The sequence below is a fragment of the Drosophila takahashii genome, chromosome 2R (genome assembly GCF_030179915.1).
Source record: "Drosophila takahashii strain IR98-3 E-12201 chromosome 2R, DtakHiC1v2, whole genome shotgun sequence".
NCBI lineage: Eukaryota > Metazoa > Arthropoda > Insecta > Diptera > Drosophilidae > Drosophila > Drosophila takahashii.
This window is the reverse complement of record NC_091679.1, coordinates 19,634,214-19,651,359: the sequence shown is the minus strand read 5'-3', so window position 1 is coordinate 19,651,359 and position 17,146 is coordinate 19,634,214. Positions and strand designations below refer to the sequence as shown.

The window sequence follows — 17,146 nt, the reverse complement described above, 5'->3', positions numbered from 1 at the left end:
ACGTAAAAAGTAGATTTTAGATGTTAGTCACACTAAAATCAAATGAAGAAAAAAAAGTACGGCATACTTTTGGGCTCTCTTAGCTAAGCTCTTCAAAATGGCTCGACTTCGATTTAAGTCTTCAATTAAAACATTAATTACCGAAAACTAAGGCAAAACCGCATCGAGTGTACGCTTTTAGTAATGTGATCAACAATTTTTTTTTTTTAAGGAATGAACTAATTTGGGGGGATGGCACTCAAAGGCGCTTGAAAAGCAACGTACTTATTTGCTAAAAAACACCGTAAAAATAAAAAAATAGATTTATTTTAGGAAACAAGTAACACATACGACCTATATTATATTTTTTTTTTTGTTGAAAGTAATCACATCTACAAGTTTCGTGAAAAGTCGAACCGCTATATCAGCATCTTTGGCTTCAAGATTTTTTTTAATTTCCATTAGGCTCATTCCACGTGAAACGTGACAGGCCAAATTGGGTCAAATCTCAGAATCAATCGAAACTTTTTTTTTCAATAGAGGATTGAAATATAAGGATCGGTTTTTATTTTTTTTTTTTAACTCTTACCGTTTATTTAAAAAAAATAATTTTCTAATTAAGCTCCGATTTTTCAGTTATGCATCACTTGAGACTCGTTTGAGTTATTTCAATATTTGGTATGCAACTTTGTGGGATATGTTCATGTCTTTCAGAAAAATAATTTTAAAAATTTTTAATTTTAAAATTAAGTATTTTTTAAGAGAATTTAAATTTTAAAAAATTCTGTACGCCGGAATACACGCGGTTTTCGAATAAAAAAATTATCCTCATATTGCTTCATCAATTCTTCACGAAGTGGTAAAATAAAATTTTTGTATTTGCAAGGCCTACTAGTAAATACAACGATTTTAGTTTAGCAACTTTGCATCAAGCAACAACAGCCCAATTAAGCTCCGATTAAAAGATAAAGTGTGTATCTTTTAAAAAACTTTAACATCGAATCAAACCATGCATCTATTTGCCTCTGAGAGCTCCGCAAAGTTGGCCAATTTCAGCATTTTTCGAACTTTGAGGTCCTTTTGCTAAGAATCCTTGCGTCGGGGAACTTTTTGGAAAACGCAGTTTAACTTGGGAATTCGTAACGAATCCAAAAATATAGCATCCATCGAGGTAAATTTAAAAAGCACTAAAAATGCTGCACAGTGTATTTGATCAATTTCCCACTTTAAAATTACGGTAAAAGAAATCGACCTGCCCGAATTCTTTAAAACTCTGGCATAAATTAGTTTAATGTATTATGAAAAGGAATTCAAACTTACATTGGCATTTTCTTTAAAAAAAATCGTATTTTTGGCCAAAAATCGGATCGGCTGGCCCAGTGTGCAATGTGAAGACAAAAGTGGTGAAAAATAGACGCTTTAAACGCTAAATAAATATTAAAAACGAGAACTTTTGTGTATTAACTGAACAGAGGTAGTTATATTTTTTAAGCCGCGAAGCAATACTACAAAATCTATTTAGCGCTAAATAATGTCGAATATAATTACTTACATTTTTGATTCCAAACGGAGGACGTTCTGCGAATATATTTTGTTGGGAAAGGAGCTTGTCGTTATACTGAGACACGATGCCCTTAATGCGTATGTTGGGCGCTACGTCGCTCAATGTCAGGACGAGCAGATCACGGTTCGGCAGGCTTACTCCGTGAATGAATTGTACCTCAGAGATCTGACGATGTGGAATATTGTCCTTACGGTAGCGCTCGTCACCCGCGGTAAACTCCCAATCCAGCCATAGAGAGCTGACATTCATGAGCCTACGATTACTTGAATCCTGCACCTCAATTTCAATCTCAAACTTGTTTTCGCGGTCTTTTAGGAAAAGCAGAGAAGAGCGTTGTTCTAGTGGACAGGACTCACGAAGGTTGTGTCGAGTATAGAGCTTTAAGAAGCGCGGACGCACGCAATGCACTTTGGTGGTCACCTTTGAGCGATAGACTGCAAAACTAGGCGTGTCTAGGATATTATGCACTTGGTAAGCTAACAGCGTTTCGCCTAGTTCGCGACATAACACGGTGAATGCGGTAATAGCATTTTGTGTATCAAAGTTTACCTCAGACACCTTGATTACCCTGTTGTCGAATGCAGTAGACTTTGTGAGCTCCGCCGCAACTGTAAAAATACGCTGCGGTCCGTTAGTGTAGATAATATTTCGAGATGATCCGACGGGAAGCACAACCTCGTTGTCGAGGGGATTAAGCACGCTCAATGGCTCGAAGACGTATAGTTCAACGCTGTCGTGAAGAACTTTGTCCTGGAACATATACGACACGCGTAGTGAAGTACTCCCCACGGCGGTGGCCCGCAACCGCAGCACATGACATGCTTCACTGACCGTTTCCTCAGGCCCCTCGTTACCCTCCAACTGTAGAATGTGCTCGCTAAAATCAAGCTGAAACTGCAAGCTGTCGCAGTTCGTGTAGGGAACGTCTGAATTGTTAATCCGCGCATACACACCCACATGAACATGCACGTAGTCTTTCAGAGCGGTCTCAAAGTTACTGTGCTTAATCTGTAGGCGGTTTGGGGCCAAGAAGTAGATTTGTGCAAGACGAGAGATTTTCTGGTTTTTGGCCAGCGCCACTTTTACGGTAGTATGGCCGTTTAGCAAACTTCCATCCTCAAGAAGTTCATGAGATACGAGGGATGGTCGAACGTCTCGTATTTCAGTTGTAGCCAGGCCCTGAGCATCAATTTGCAGGACTTGCGGGTTTCCAGAAAACCATACGTAGTTGTAGTCGCCGCCAGAAGCACGAAACTGCATCTTCAACGGCTTCAAGCTATTTGGATCGTAAGGCAGCACAACCTTGGTAGGCATCAGTTGAAGCTCCTCATATATCTGAAGCTCAGCTTGCACCGACAGCTGCGGGATAAACAACATGGATGGATACATATTAAAAGTAATTCAATATTTTTGGTGAAATCTTACGCTATTTTGGCCTGCAGCCATTTTTTTTAGGAGTACGAAGCTAGAAAAAAGAAAATTCGTTCAAAGGAAGTGGAAAATCCCTTTAAGGGGGGAGATACAGGGGTGGTCAAAAGTATTTTCACAAATGTTAATGTTAACTGTACTTATATTTTGAACTTATAATATAAACTTTTGGCACCTATAGAAAGAGCACTTCAATTCCGTTTAAATGACACAAAAATGTTCTTAACCCGTTGAATGGAGACATCTCAGTAAAATTTTGTATGAAAAGGAAGAAAAAGCGGCTAAAAAAGCTATTTTCAAAAAATCATAAAAAATACAAGGAAAAATATTTTGAACTTTTTATACCCTTGTAGAGGGTATTATAATTTCAGTCAGATGTTTGCAACGCAGTGAAGGAGACGTTTCCGACCACATAAAGTATATATATTCTTGATCAGCACCAATAGCCGAGTCTATCTAGCCATGTCCGTCTGTCCGTCTGTCCGTCTGTCCGTCTGTCCGTTTCTATGCGAACTAGTCTCTCAGTTTTAAAGCTATCGCGATGAAACTTTCCCGAAGGTCTTCTTTCTATTGCAGGTAGTACATATGTCGGAGCCAGCCGGATCGGACCACTATATCTTAAGGCTCCCAAACAAATATAAGAAAATTCATTGTAACTTTGTAGGAAGTAGGCGTTTTTATTCTTGACTACTTAAAAACAAAATTGAAATAAATCGAAACGCTGAATCTGGAATCCCTGGAACTGCACCGAGTGAGTATTCTTTTATCTACAAGGGTATATAAGCTTCGGCTGGCCGAAGGTAGCTTCCTTTCTTGTTTTTTTTTGCAGTTATTATTAATTTTTATTGGGGAACATCTTTGCATCAAAACATTTTTGTCTTAAGACCCAGGGAAAAAGTTGAAAATTTGACTTTCAAAACAAATTGTCTAATTTGCTCACTTTTCAAAGGGTGCTTAATGGGTTAAGAAAATTTTTGTGTCATTTAAACGGAATTGAAGTACTCTTTCCATAGGTGCCAAAATGTTTATATTAGAGCCCTGCACAAGTAACCTGACCCGACAAACCTTAAAACCAACCGACCTACTTGAAACCCATTCGACTTGGGTCGTTTGGGTTTGGGTATTGGGATAAGTGAGTAAATTTTTACCCAAACCCAAACTACCCAAGCCAAATGGGTTTCAAGTAGAACAGTTCAGGTTTAAGGTTACCCAAAAAAAAAAAAATTGATTTTTAAATAAGGCGATGATCACAATTTTCACAGCTCATCGACCCGTCGCGAATTCTTAAGGTCAAGATGGTTATTAGTGTATAATATTTAAAATTAAAGGATACAATATATCGACATTTGTTTCCACATCCTCCGCCCATGCGAATTCTTGTGGTCTTCAAATATTACAGATGTATGATCCACAAAAACAAATTCTCTTGCTCTAAAGAATTCGCAGTTTTTGAAAAATCAATATAGAACATATTATTAGGTTTCTTAGTTAAGTTATGTATGATCCACACAAATAAATGCTCTTGTTCCTAAGAATTCGCGGTTTTTTAAAAATCGATATAGAATATACCATTAGGTTTTTTAGTTAAGTTATGTATGATCCACACAAATATATCCTCTTAATCCTAAGAATTCGCGGTTTTTGAAAAAATCGATTAATTTAAGAACTTCCATAGATTTTATATTAATTCTTCCAACCCGCGAATTCTTAAGAACAGGAGGATCTTCAGATTGGTTGGACCGTGTTCTTCTTAGCTAAGGCATACTATACTTGGCTCTATAATTATTAATTCTTCACAAACCGCGAATTCTTAGGATTAAGAGGATATATTTGTGTGGATCATACATATGTATTACATAACTTGACAAAAGAAACCTAATGATATATTCTATATCGATTTTTCAATGACGGCGCATTCTTAGGAACAAGAGGATTTATTTGTGTGGATCATACTAGAGGTCTGCATGAATGCATTCAAACTGACAAATGAGTCACTCATTCTTAAAACTTGTATAACTTTTTTTGTACTCATTACTTTAAATTTTGAGTGAAGGCAGTACTTGTGACTGTATTGCCAAATACTGTACTCACTTTTCCAGACACAGTACAGTATATTGTGAATGCAGGTTTTTGGTGTACAATAGCTCCATGTACAGTGAATAAAGATTTCCAACAATTACAAAGCCTACTGAATTTATAAAATGTTAAAGCTTGCTTATTTCTTTGTTAAGCCTAGTACTCAGTACGACGAACTGTTAGCTAAGCATAGGAGTAAGCGAGAGGCAAATAGGTAGCTAAAGCCTTTAGCCGGGGACTTTTTTCACCGCGGTACTCAGTTGAGCTAAGGAAACGGTAAGAAAATACCATAAAAATACTAGATTTAGCGGATGAACTCCGATGAACGCCTTTAGCCGCGGGACAAAGAATAAAAAATTTGATCTTTGGCTGTGTATGTGCAGAAACGGTGTGCCAATAACAAATTATAAATGAAATTAAAAATGAAAACCTTAAAAACCAATGGAAAACTGCCTGTAGGAGTTGCGGAAACACATATCTCCATGCCAACAGCAAATTTAAAGCTTCCAACCCAGGTCGGCTCAACATTTTGTAATATTTTAAAATTGGCGCCAGTTAATTTGTTTGCCGTTTGTGAACCCAGCTGGTTTACAATAAGACCATGCTACATGCAAAGCGGCTGAACTCTGAAAACTTCGGTCAAACTACAAAAGAATAAGATTTTTCGACTAGTGAAACTCTTAGCCGAACTGAGTACTAGGCTTAATATAGGCTTATATGTAATCTATCCACTAACATAATAACTTAAAATTTAATGAAAGAAACGAAGCGGCGTTAGTCATAAAATATTAACGGATTTATTTACACATTAATTGATATTTAAGACGTTTTCATTAATGCTGTCTATGTTGGAGTTGAGAAACATTATTTTATTGACCATGTCTTCAGTCGAAGCAATTTTTTAACGCTTTTCGGAAATTCGATTTTTTGCAATACAAAACAAGCAAAGAAATAATATCGCACTCGGTATTCGAATTATTAGGCAAATCCATTCTCCAATTTAGCTACCGACAACTCTCACACTTTTTTTTCTACTCAGAGTACAGTACTGTACAATAGTAATTGAGACGACACTCATAGTATTTTTTAAATTGAGAAGCATACACATATTATTAAAAAAGTGTTGCAACTCTAAAATAGTGTACTCAGTTAATATCGGTATTGTGGGTACTCTGTACTATATTGTATGAGTACACTAAATGTGAGTACCGTATACAGCTGTACAGTACTGTAAGTTTTGAAATAAATACATTCATGCAGGCCTCTAGATCATACATAACTTAACTAAGAAACCTAATTATATATTCCATATTTATTTTTCTAAAACCGCGAATTCTTTAGAGCAAAAGAATATGTTTCTGTGGATCATACATCTGTAATATTTGAAGATCAAAAGAATTCGCATGGGCAAAAGAAGTGGAAACAAATCTTGACCTTTAGAATTCGCGACGGGTCGATGAGCTGTGAAAATTGTCATCATCGTCTTATTTAAAAATCAATTTTTTTCTTTGGGTAACCTTAAACATGAACTGATCTACTTGAAACCCATTTGACTTGGGTCGTTTGGGTTTGGGTATTTGGGTAAAATTTTACCCAAACCCAAACGACCCGAAATTTTGGGGTCGGGTTGGGTAGGTAAATTTTTACCCATTTACCCAAATACCCAAACCCACCCTTGTTTTTTATAGCAAGCCCGGGAACTTTGAAATTTAATTACACGAGAGCCATGGCCGACCGCCAAGTTCTTTTTGCACGTAAATTCTTAAGAAATCGAGGTCTATCGAGGAAAATTTTGTTGCGAATTTCGGGGGTGAGCCCGCTAATATATAGTATTACCGAATTTGTTTTTCTGAGCGACACAACAACCATCATTTAGCTGAAATTACTTGTTTAATACTGAATATGGAAAAATGCGCCGCAGGCAAAAAAAATTTAAAGAAAAAATCGCGCATTTTTTTCTTAAATTTTTTTTGCTTTCGGCGCAGTGTTTCTTTTGCTACTTTCTTTTTTAAATGCACTACTTTCAAATACTTCCTATTCGGGAATACTTCAGCAAAGAGATTTCTAGGCCATAAAAGGTTATTAAAGAAAAAACCTGCAACTTTACCTCAAAGGTGGTGCGGAAACTATTTAAATTAAAAAAATTCTACATTTTTTTTTATAGGAACTTATTTAAACAATTAAATAATTTTATAGGAACTCATTTAAACAATATATTAATTATATAGGAACTCATTAAAACGTAATTACTTTAATTGAAAATATGAGAAAAGCACCCTTGTTTTTTATAGCAAACCCGGGAACTTTAATTTAATTACAAGAGAACCATGGCCGACCGCCAAGTTCTTTTTGCACGTAATTTGGCGATTTCTTAATCGCGGTCCATCGAGGATAATTTTTTCGCAAATTTCGGGGGTAAGTCCGCTAATATATAGTATTACCGAATTTTTTTGTCAGGCCTTTTTTAAAAAAAAGTAGGCCAGCTGCGGATCATCCACAGGTCGCTGTGTAAATCCGATTTTAATGAAACCAAATGTATTTTGTTAAGAAATAATGTAGAAACTGTCTGAACCTAACTTATATAGAATATCTCAAAAACTCTGGTTGGGGCACTCTTTCAAAAATCCATTTTTTATTCCCTTGCAGAGGGTATTATAATTTCCCTCAGATGTTTGCAACGCAGTGAAGGAGACGTTTCCGACCACATAATGTATATATATTCTTGATCAGCATCAATAGCCGAGTCCATCTAGCCATGTCCGTCTGTCCGTCTGTCAGTCTGTCAGTTTGTCCGTCTGTTCGTCTGTCCGTTTCTATGCGAACTAGTCCCTCAGTTTGAAAGCTATCGCGATGAAACTTTCCCAAAAGTTTTCTTTCTATTGCAGGTAGTACATATGGCTCCCATAAGAATAATCAAAAAAATAATAGAAAAACTATTGTAACTTTGTAGAAAGTAGGCGTTTTGATTTTTGACAATGTATAAACAACATTTTAAGTAGGCATACCTGCAAGGGTATATAAACTTCGACTGGCCGAAGTTAACTTCCTTTCATGTTCTTGTTGTTTTTGCTTTACAAAAAATACTTCAACGTACAAATTTCTACATTAAGTATGTTCAAACAGTGACCAATTTTATTACAAACATTTCGTGTAAAAGCAGCATGATGATCGAGGCATTACTTTTTGAGATACACGATCCGCAGCTGAGCAAAACATGGTTTCGAGAAAAACGCATTCAAAGCAATGAAATATATCTACTACACAAGGAAGATGGGTGGCGCCATCCTGGTACAAGTTCCGAAATAAGATGTCATACATTATTCTTTCGATCTGCATTTAAATGTTTTGCTTTCTATAAACAACAACAACTCTACAAATTTTCAAAAAAAAAAAAAAAAAAAAAAGTGTGTTGGTGTCGTATAGTTTTGAATTAGTTCGAATTTATTTGATGCATATATTTGATGCAAAGTTGTTCCCCAATTAAAATAAATAATAACTGCAAAAAAAAAATTTTCAAAATATTTTTCCTTGTATTTTTTATGATTTTTTGAATGGAGACCGCTCAGTAAAATTTTGTATGAAAAGGAAGAAAAAGCGGCAAAAATAGCTATTTTCAAAAAATCATAAAAAATACAAGGAAAAATATTTTGAAAATTTTTTTTTTGCAGTTATCATTAATTTTGATTGGGGAACAACTTTGCATCAAAACATTTTTGTTTTAAGCCCCAGGAAAAAAGTTGAAAATTTGACTTTAAAAAAAATTGTCTAATTTGCCCACTTTTCAAAGCGTGCTTAATGGGTTAAGAAAATTTTTGTGTCATTTAAACGGAATTGAAGTGCTCTTTCCATAGGTGCCAAAATGTTTATATTATAGGTTCAAAATATGAGTACAGTTAACATTCAAATTTGTGAAAATACTTTTGACTAGGGTTGTATGTATTTTTATATGTTAAAGTGCCATCTACATCTTCATCTTTATATATCTTAAAAAACTAAATTCTTTCCTACTGCTTTCCTGTAAGTTGGGACACTCAATTTTGTCAAAATTTTTCAACTAAAAAAAAAAAATTTTATTTTACTTTAAAGTAAAATACAATTCTACAATTCCATAGGTATAAATATATACAACAAAATTGCATTTATACTTCTCGGAAATCGTTAGTGGTCGATTGTGGGCGTTAGAGGGGGCGTGGCACTTGGCTCTAATAAACTTGCGCTGCTTAGGAAGCCCAAAAATATGTGTGAGAAATCTCAACCTTCTGGCTTTTGTAGTTTCCGAGATCTCAGCGTTCATACAGACGGACAGACGGACATGGCTATATCGACTCGATTAGTGACCCTGATCAAGAAAACATGGCTGGGACTTTTCAACTAAAAAAAAAATTTTTATTTTACTTTAATTTTACTAATTATTTTTTACTTTTTCTTTCTTTTATGGATTAAGAATACAAAAAGGCCATATATGAAGGGGTGAGAGCATGGTCTTAGAAATTTCATAAAAAAATAGGTCCACCCTACTGTACATACATTGTCGACACGATAAGGGGAGACGACTACATTTATATGGAATTTTTGTCGTGACGTCATTTGTGAGATTCGACGAGTTCGTCACATTACCCTACTCGTCACATTACCCTAATTATTTTCCATCCATTTTTTAAAAACTTAGACCAAATAACAATTAAAATCAAAAGGCTCTTTGAACATTCACTTTCCCGCTAATATCAAAGAAATGTATTAGGCAGAAAGCGACCTCTGTCGGGCTAAGGCCTTTTTGTATGCAAAACGGGTGTCTCAACTTACACGCTCAAAGTGTCCCAACTTACACGAAATGGGTCGTATCGGTCGTATTTGTTAACAGTTAAATTACTAAAGTTTTAAATCTCTTACCAAGTTAATTTAAGCACGTTATGAATTTTTAATAGAATTTGGAAAAAAGTGGACAAAAACTTGCCTGGCTTATAATGATTCCCCAAAAGTTTTGTCACTAAAAAAGAATAAAACAAGAGAGAACGACTATAGGGTTGGGGTCCCGACTATCTAATACCCATCACTCAGCTAAAGGGAGTGCGAGGGAGATGGATATGGGCGGTTCTTTTACAAACCGAACACCTTTTATTGGGTCACATTTTTGATTTGCCTGAAACTTTTTTTACACGTACTATTCGGAAAATAAGTAAACACGTGTATCAGGATTTAACCGAACAAAAATTGTTTTTTTAGTTAAAATTTTTTTAAGTTTGCCAAAAATTGTCAAATTTTAAAAAGTACCCTCTCATTGAAAATCTGCATCTCCGGTTATATGAATCCGATTGACTTCATGTCTTTTGCATAAATTCCTCTAAAACCTATTCTTTTAAAATAAAATTTCTAAAAACAAAAAAGTTTTTAATTTCCTAAAAATAGAAACAAATTAAGATTTAAAAAAATTGTTTAACCATTGCCCCCACAAACAAAATTTTTTTTTTATTTTAATACTTGCGCCATATTGTTAGTTACAATCGGTTTTTGTAAAAAGTTGGAGCCACTTTTAGTCCATTTTATTTAACCGTCCATTTAATAAACAATAATGAAAATAAATTTTTTTTATTATTTTTCAGAATGATGTAATTTAAAAAATTTAAAAAAAAAAATGGATTACATTTTATAATTTCTTGTTTTTGTTAAACAATTTTTTTTTTTTATTAAAAAAAAAAATATTTAAAAATGTTTAATAAATTACATGATACAAAAAAATAATACAAAACAAAATTTTAAAATTATTGTTTATTAAATATTTAAATAATAATTGTGAGTTTTTAATAGATTAAAAAATGACTTTTTACTTTTTGTCATTCAGAAATTGTCAAAACACTTAAAAGTTATTTTTTAATCATTAAAAATTCTTCAAGGGCTAGTAAACGATTAGAAAACATGAATTTCATAAGGATCCGATAAGAGTGAGAGAGTAGATCTACATGCTGCGACGTTTTTTCATAGAAAAAAGCCGAGGCCTTGTTAAAACAAATTCGATATTTTAAAAACGAAAAGTGGCTCCAACTTTTTACAAAAACCGATTGTAACTAACAATATGGCGCAAGTATTAAAATAAAAAAAAAAATTTTTTTTTGTGGGGGCAATGGTTAAAAAATTTTTTTAAACCTTAATTTGCTTTTGTTTTTAGAAATTTTATTTTGAAAGAAGCGGTTTTAGAAGAATTAATGCAAAAGACATGAAGTCAATCGGATTCATATAACCGGAGATACAGATTTTCAATGAGAGGGTACTTTTTAAAGTTTGACAATTTTTGGCAAACTTAAAAAAATTCTAACTAAAAAAAACAATTTTTGTTCGGTCAAATCCTGATACACGTGTTTACTTATTTTCCGAATAGTACGTGTAAAAAAAGTTTCAGGCAAATCAAAAATGTGAAATTTTTTTTTTGTCCAAATCTGTTTGGTTTGTAAAAGAACGGCCCATATATAACATTTATTTGATAGCGCATAACTTTTAAATGAATGGTAGGAAGCCCAAGAATATGCGTGGGAAATCTTAACCTTCTAGCTTTTGTAGTTTCCCAGACCTCAGCGTTCATACGGACAGACAGACGGACAAACAGACGTACAGACGGACATGGCTAGATCGACTCGACTAGTGACCCTGATCAAGAATATATATACTTTATGGGGTCGGAAACGCTTCCTTCTAGCTGTTACATACTTCTTCAGTCAGATGTTTGCAAGGCAGTGAAGGAGACGTTTCCGACCACATAAAGTATATGGGCACTTCCATAATGTCGCTCGAACATTTGCACACCTTTAAAGTTGAAAAAAAATTGTCAAAAAAATGGATTTAAATTTTAATTATGGGATTTTCTTTTCACTCTTCCCAAGCTCTATTTTTTGTAAAAATCTTGATTTCGTACTACTTTTAGTTTTTAAGATATCGTTAAAAAACTGCCGTATTCGGTCGAGATAAAAATAGAAGTGGATTTCCGGGAAGTTCATTCAACACCAGAAATTAGCGAATTCTGATGGAATATTTGAATGCGCTTTTTTTTAGAATGTTGTTTGAACCGACTGTTTTGTAAAGTGGATTTCTTTACCTCTATCCCTCAATTGCTGTATGTTTTGCTTTTAAATTAATAGTTTAACATGTAAATGAAGCATTCAGTACAGAAAAATTTTACATATTAGCATTCCTATAGGATAAATCAACAACAGAAGACAGGTCCAAGAAATAACAAAACAATAGCCAAAAACTGACTTTTGTGTATTTTTTTGGTGGAGTACAGTTGTACTCCAAATTTTTAGTTTAGCTCAGGATCCAACTAATTAGAAACTAATATGGCGGAAAAATCATGTGGAAATATGTTTCTTTCAAGTTTCAAGTTTTTTGGCTTGTCGGACTTTTTGGTGGAAGTGCCCATATACAGTCATGTGAAAAATAATAGGGACACCTTGTAACGTCTGAGAAAAATCTCTATAAAGTTACTATTTTTAGTAATTCTCCTGGTATCTACATTTTTTTTTAGTTGGTTGACGCTTGCACTACTTAAAAAAAAAAAAAAAAATTGAAAGAAAAATGCTTAAAAAAATTTGGGAAAAAAAATATCAGTGCTATATCCCATTTTGGGTGTGAAAAATAATAGGGACATCATCAGAAATTCTATGATATTGTTAATATTTAAGGAAAAAGTAATAACCACTTAATTTTTTAGCTTCTTTTTATACTTTTTTATTATTTTAATTGGTTGAACATTTTCTCGCAAAACGTTATTTTCGACTAGCGATGATATTTCGTAATAAAATATCCTTGTTTGCTTAACTTAGGATAACATGACATCTTTGTAAAAGTTTTTTTTCTTTAAGGCTTTTTTTTAGAGTGTACAATATATATTTGATCAGAATTAGGTCCGGGGACTGAGCATATCAACATTACCAGTCGACATTTGTATTCGAAAACTACATTTTTGCATCATTCAATGTGTGCTTCGTATTGTTTACACACTGAAACACCAATTTAACGGGCATATTGCCTTTTATCTGGACCAAAAACACTTCAATGATCGTTTTTATTAAGACTCAGTTGTCATTCATGTCTTCAATACGATAGACGGGACCACACAAAGTTGCACGAGATTAGGCCCCATACCATAGCCTATCATTCTTCGTTGAAATTGGTTTTAACTGTGAGTTTTAACATTAAGGCGGTGACTATCGGTCTTTTTTAATGAGAACTTAAGCAAAAAAGGGCAAACATATATATTTGTGTGCCATCGGACCGTTGGCTTGAGCCATTTCATCACACACCATGCCATATGATTCTGATCACAGGCTATCATTTTTTACTGGTTCTGTATCGTCTAAAATAATAACCTTATTTGGTTGGCTTGCCCTTAAATTTTTTCTGCAAGTTTTAAAGGCATTTTAGATAAGTTTTTATTAAAGAATAATCGACTTTTGACGATTAGGAAATATAAACGCGTCTTGCCCCAGTGCTTTTTTAAAATTGCGCTCCAATGTTTTGGACAATTAAGTGTTTTAACCTCGTGCGGTGAACTTTTTACAACGGTTTATTACTTTTGGATACCATTCCTGAATTTTCGAATCACTTTAGGAAAGAAAACACAATTTTGTTTAAAATTTTGTTGAGTAAATTTGAAATTACACGTTGCAAGCCAGTTTTCTTTACGTTTTCAATAAAAAAAGTTATTGAATGCAAGTTTTTAGATTTTTAATTTTTAAAAGAACTTACTGTGATTACTTTTGTATCAACAAATTAGTGAGAAAAACTAAATTGTAAAAACTACAATATTTTGTGGGCAAGTGTCCCTATTATTTTTCACATGTTAAACTAATGCAGTCACGCAAAATAATCAAAATCTCCAAAACCATGTTAACTTTTTTTTCTCAAGTCAATTTTTTTTTTATGTTTAAGCATTTATTGAAGATATCTAGTGAGAAATTTTTTGATTATTATACCCGTTACTCGTAGAGTAAAAGGGTATATTGTATTCGTGCAAAAGTATGTAACAGCTAGAAGGAAGCATTTCCGACCCTATAAAGTATATATATTCTTGATCAGGGTCACTAGCCGAGTCGATATAGCCATGTCCGTCTGTCCGTCTGTCCAACTGTTCGTCTGTCTGACCGTCCGTATGAACGCTGAGGTCTCGGAAACTATAAAAGCTAAAAGATTGACATTTTGCATCCAGATTCTAGGAGTTCCTACGCAGCGCAAGTTTGTTTCAAAAGGGTGCCACGCCCCCTCTAACGCCCACAATCGCTTATATACGATTTTAAAATTTCAATATTTCGAAAAAGTAAAAATGCAGTTTTATTGTGTTTATCAATACCTATCGAAATGTATTCGTTAAAAAGTTACGGCGGATCACATTTTTTTATTTCCATCTCCTTAGCACTCCCTTTAGCTGAGTAACGGGTATCTGATAGTCGGGGCACCCGACTATAGCGTTCTCTCTTGTTTTATTTAAAAAATTTAGAATAAGTATTATTCTCCAATTTTTATTATAAAAATTGAAAATAAGTCTTATTCTCCAACTTTTATTATATAAATTAAAAATAACTCTTATTCTCAAATTTTTATTATAGCGAAGACGGAAGCTAACTTCGGCAATCCGAAGTTTTAATACCCTTGCAGATTTCACGAAAGAAAACTTGACTAGAATAGCAACATGAATTAATAAACAACAAAATATTCTATAATTGAAGAAAAATAAAAATTTAAAATTTTTTACCCTGTTGTTCCTATGGGAGCTATAGGATATAGACGTCCGATCGGCACGCGCTTTTACTTTGATTAAGGTATGCATAAAAGAACACGATTTGGGAAGTTTCATGTCAATAGCTTATATTCTGCGCGAAATATCCTGAAAAACGTCAAATTTTGACCGATTTCACCCTATTGTTCCTATGGGAGCTATAAGATATAGACGCCCGATCAGCCCACGCTTTTACCCTGATCAAGGTATGCATAAAATAATATGATTTAGAAAGATTCATGTCAAAAGCTCTTACACTGAGCAAAATATCTTCATTTTGTGAAAGCTATATCCGATTGTTCCTATGGGAGCTATAGGATATAGACGTCCGATCGGGTCGGTTTTCAAACTTGAGGACTTTAGGACGACTGTGAAAGTTTAAAGTCGCTTTTTAAACTGAGCTAGCAAACGGTATTGAAACAGACATACAGACGAACAGACGGACATGGCTATATCGATTACCCTATTGATCCTGATCAAGAATATATATACTATACTATACTATATACTGCGTTACAAACTTCTGACCAAAAATACCCTTTTCAAGGGTAAAAAATAGAAAATAAAAATGGAATCCACATATCTTTTGAACCAATATTGCAAAAATATAATAATAGGATTGCTTTTCGAGTCAATATTTATACCCGTTTCTCGTAGAGTAAAAGGGTATATTAAATTCGTGCAAAAGTATGTAACAGGTAGAAGAAAGCGTTTCCGACCCTATAAACTATATATATTCTTGATCAGGATCACCAGCCGAGTCGATCTAGCCATGTCCGTCTGTCCGTCTGTCTGTCCGTCTGTCTGTCCGTCTGTCTGTCCGTCTGTCTGTCCGTCTGTCTGTCCGTCTGTCTGTCCGTCTGTCTGTCCGTCTGTCCGTCTGTCTGTCCGTCTGTCTGTCCGTCTGTCTGTCCGTCTGTCTGTCCGTCTGTCTGTCCGTCTGTCTGTCCGTCTGTCTGTCCGTCTGTCTGTCCGTCTGTCTGTCCGTCTGTCTGTCCGTCTGTCTGTCTGTATGAACGCTGAGATCTCAGCAACTACAAAAGCTAGAAGGTTGAGATTTCCCACACATATTCTTTGCCTTCCTACGCAGCGCAAGTTTATTTTAGCCGAGCGCCACGCCCCCTTTAACGCCCACAATCGCCCACTAACGATTTTAAAATGGGTCCTGCGCCCACATCTTTAAAGATTTCCGAAAAGTAAAAATGCAATTTTGTTGTGTATATTTATACCTATACATTTTTCAAATCGGACCATTTATTCAAAAGTTATACGCAATCAAAATTTCTATATCTATCTCCCTCGCACTCCCTTTAGCTGAGTTACGATTACACTGTGCAGCATTTTTAGTGCTTTTTAAATTTACCTCGATGGATGCTATATTTTTGGATTCGTTACGAATTCCCAAGTTAAACTGCGTTTTCCAAAAAGTTCCCCGACGCATGGATTCTTGGCAAAAGGACCTCAAAGTTCGAAAAATGCTGAAATTGGCCAACTTTGCGAAGCTCTCAACGGCAAATGGATGCATGGTTTGATTCGATGTTAAAGTTTTTTAAAAGATACACCCTTTATCTTTTAAACCCCATACTTAAAAAATGTTTAAGATTTTTTTTAAGGCAGAAACAAATTTTAGAAAACATAGTCAAAAAACATAAAAATATACAGCTGCGGTCAAAATGGTAGTAGTGTTGCCGCCCTGTGTATTTAAAAGTGTGTTGTTGTAATTGATATTTTCCTGGTAATATTGTATTGATTATAATTTTACTATTAGACTTATTGGATAAGAAAAAATTACAACATCAAACTTTTAAAAACACAAGGCGGCAACACTGCTACTATTTTGACCGCAGCTGTATGTTTTTCAGTTTTTTGACTATGTTTTTTGGAATTTATTTCTGCCTTAAAAAAAATCGTAAAATTATTTTATGTATGCGGTTTGAAAGATAAAGGGTGTATCTTTTAAAAAACTTTAACTTCGAACCAAGCCATGCATCCATTTGCCTCTGAGAGCTCCGCAAAGTTGGTCAATTTCAGCATTTTTCGAACTTTGAGGTCCTTTTGCTAAGAATCCTTGCGTCGGGGAACTCTTTGGAAAACGCAGTTTAACTTGGGAATTCTTAACGAATCCAAAAATATAGCATTCATCGAGGTTAATTTTTGATGCTGCATAGTGTTATTAGTCGGGACACCAACCCGAGTACAGCGTTCGCACTCCCTTTAGCTGAGTGACGGGTATTAGATAGTCGGGACACCAACCCGACTATAGCGTTCTCTCTTGTTTTTATATGAGTTATGACACGACCATGTCCAATGACAATGACAAATGCACCTGTTCATCT

At 34.6% G+C, this 17,146-nt stretch overlaps 1 protein-coding gene across 3 annotated transcripts in view; it reads right to left on the bottom strand.

The window, feature by feature from the left end:
• Nucleotides 1-17,146, bottom strand: part of Gp210 (nucleoporin 210) — a 268,597-nt gene that overhangs the window by 242,138 nt on the left and 9,313 nt on the right. For all 3 annotated transcript variants that reach the window (XR_011418170.1, XM_044392729.2, XM_044392730.2), the window contains exon 3: nucleotides 1,532-2,902. Coding sequence is in view for 2 of the 3 variants with exons in the window: in XM_044392729.2 (XP_044248664.1) it covers nucleotides 1,532-2,902 (1,371 nt within the window). In the remaining variant the exon portion in view is untranslated. The remainder of the gene's footprint in view (nucleotides 1-1,531; nucleotides 2,903-17,146) is intronic.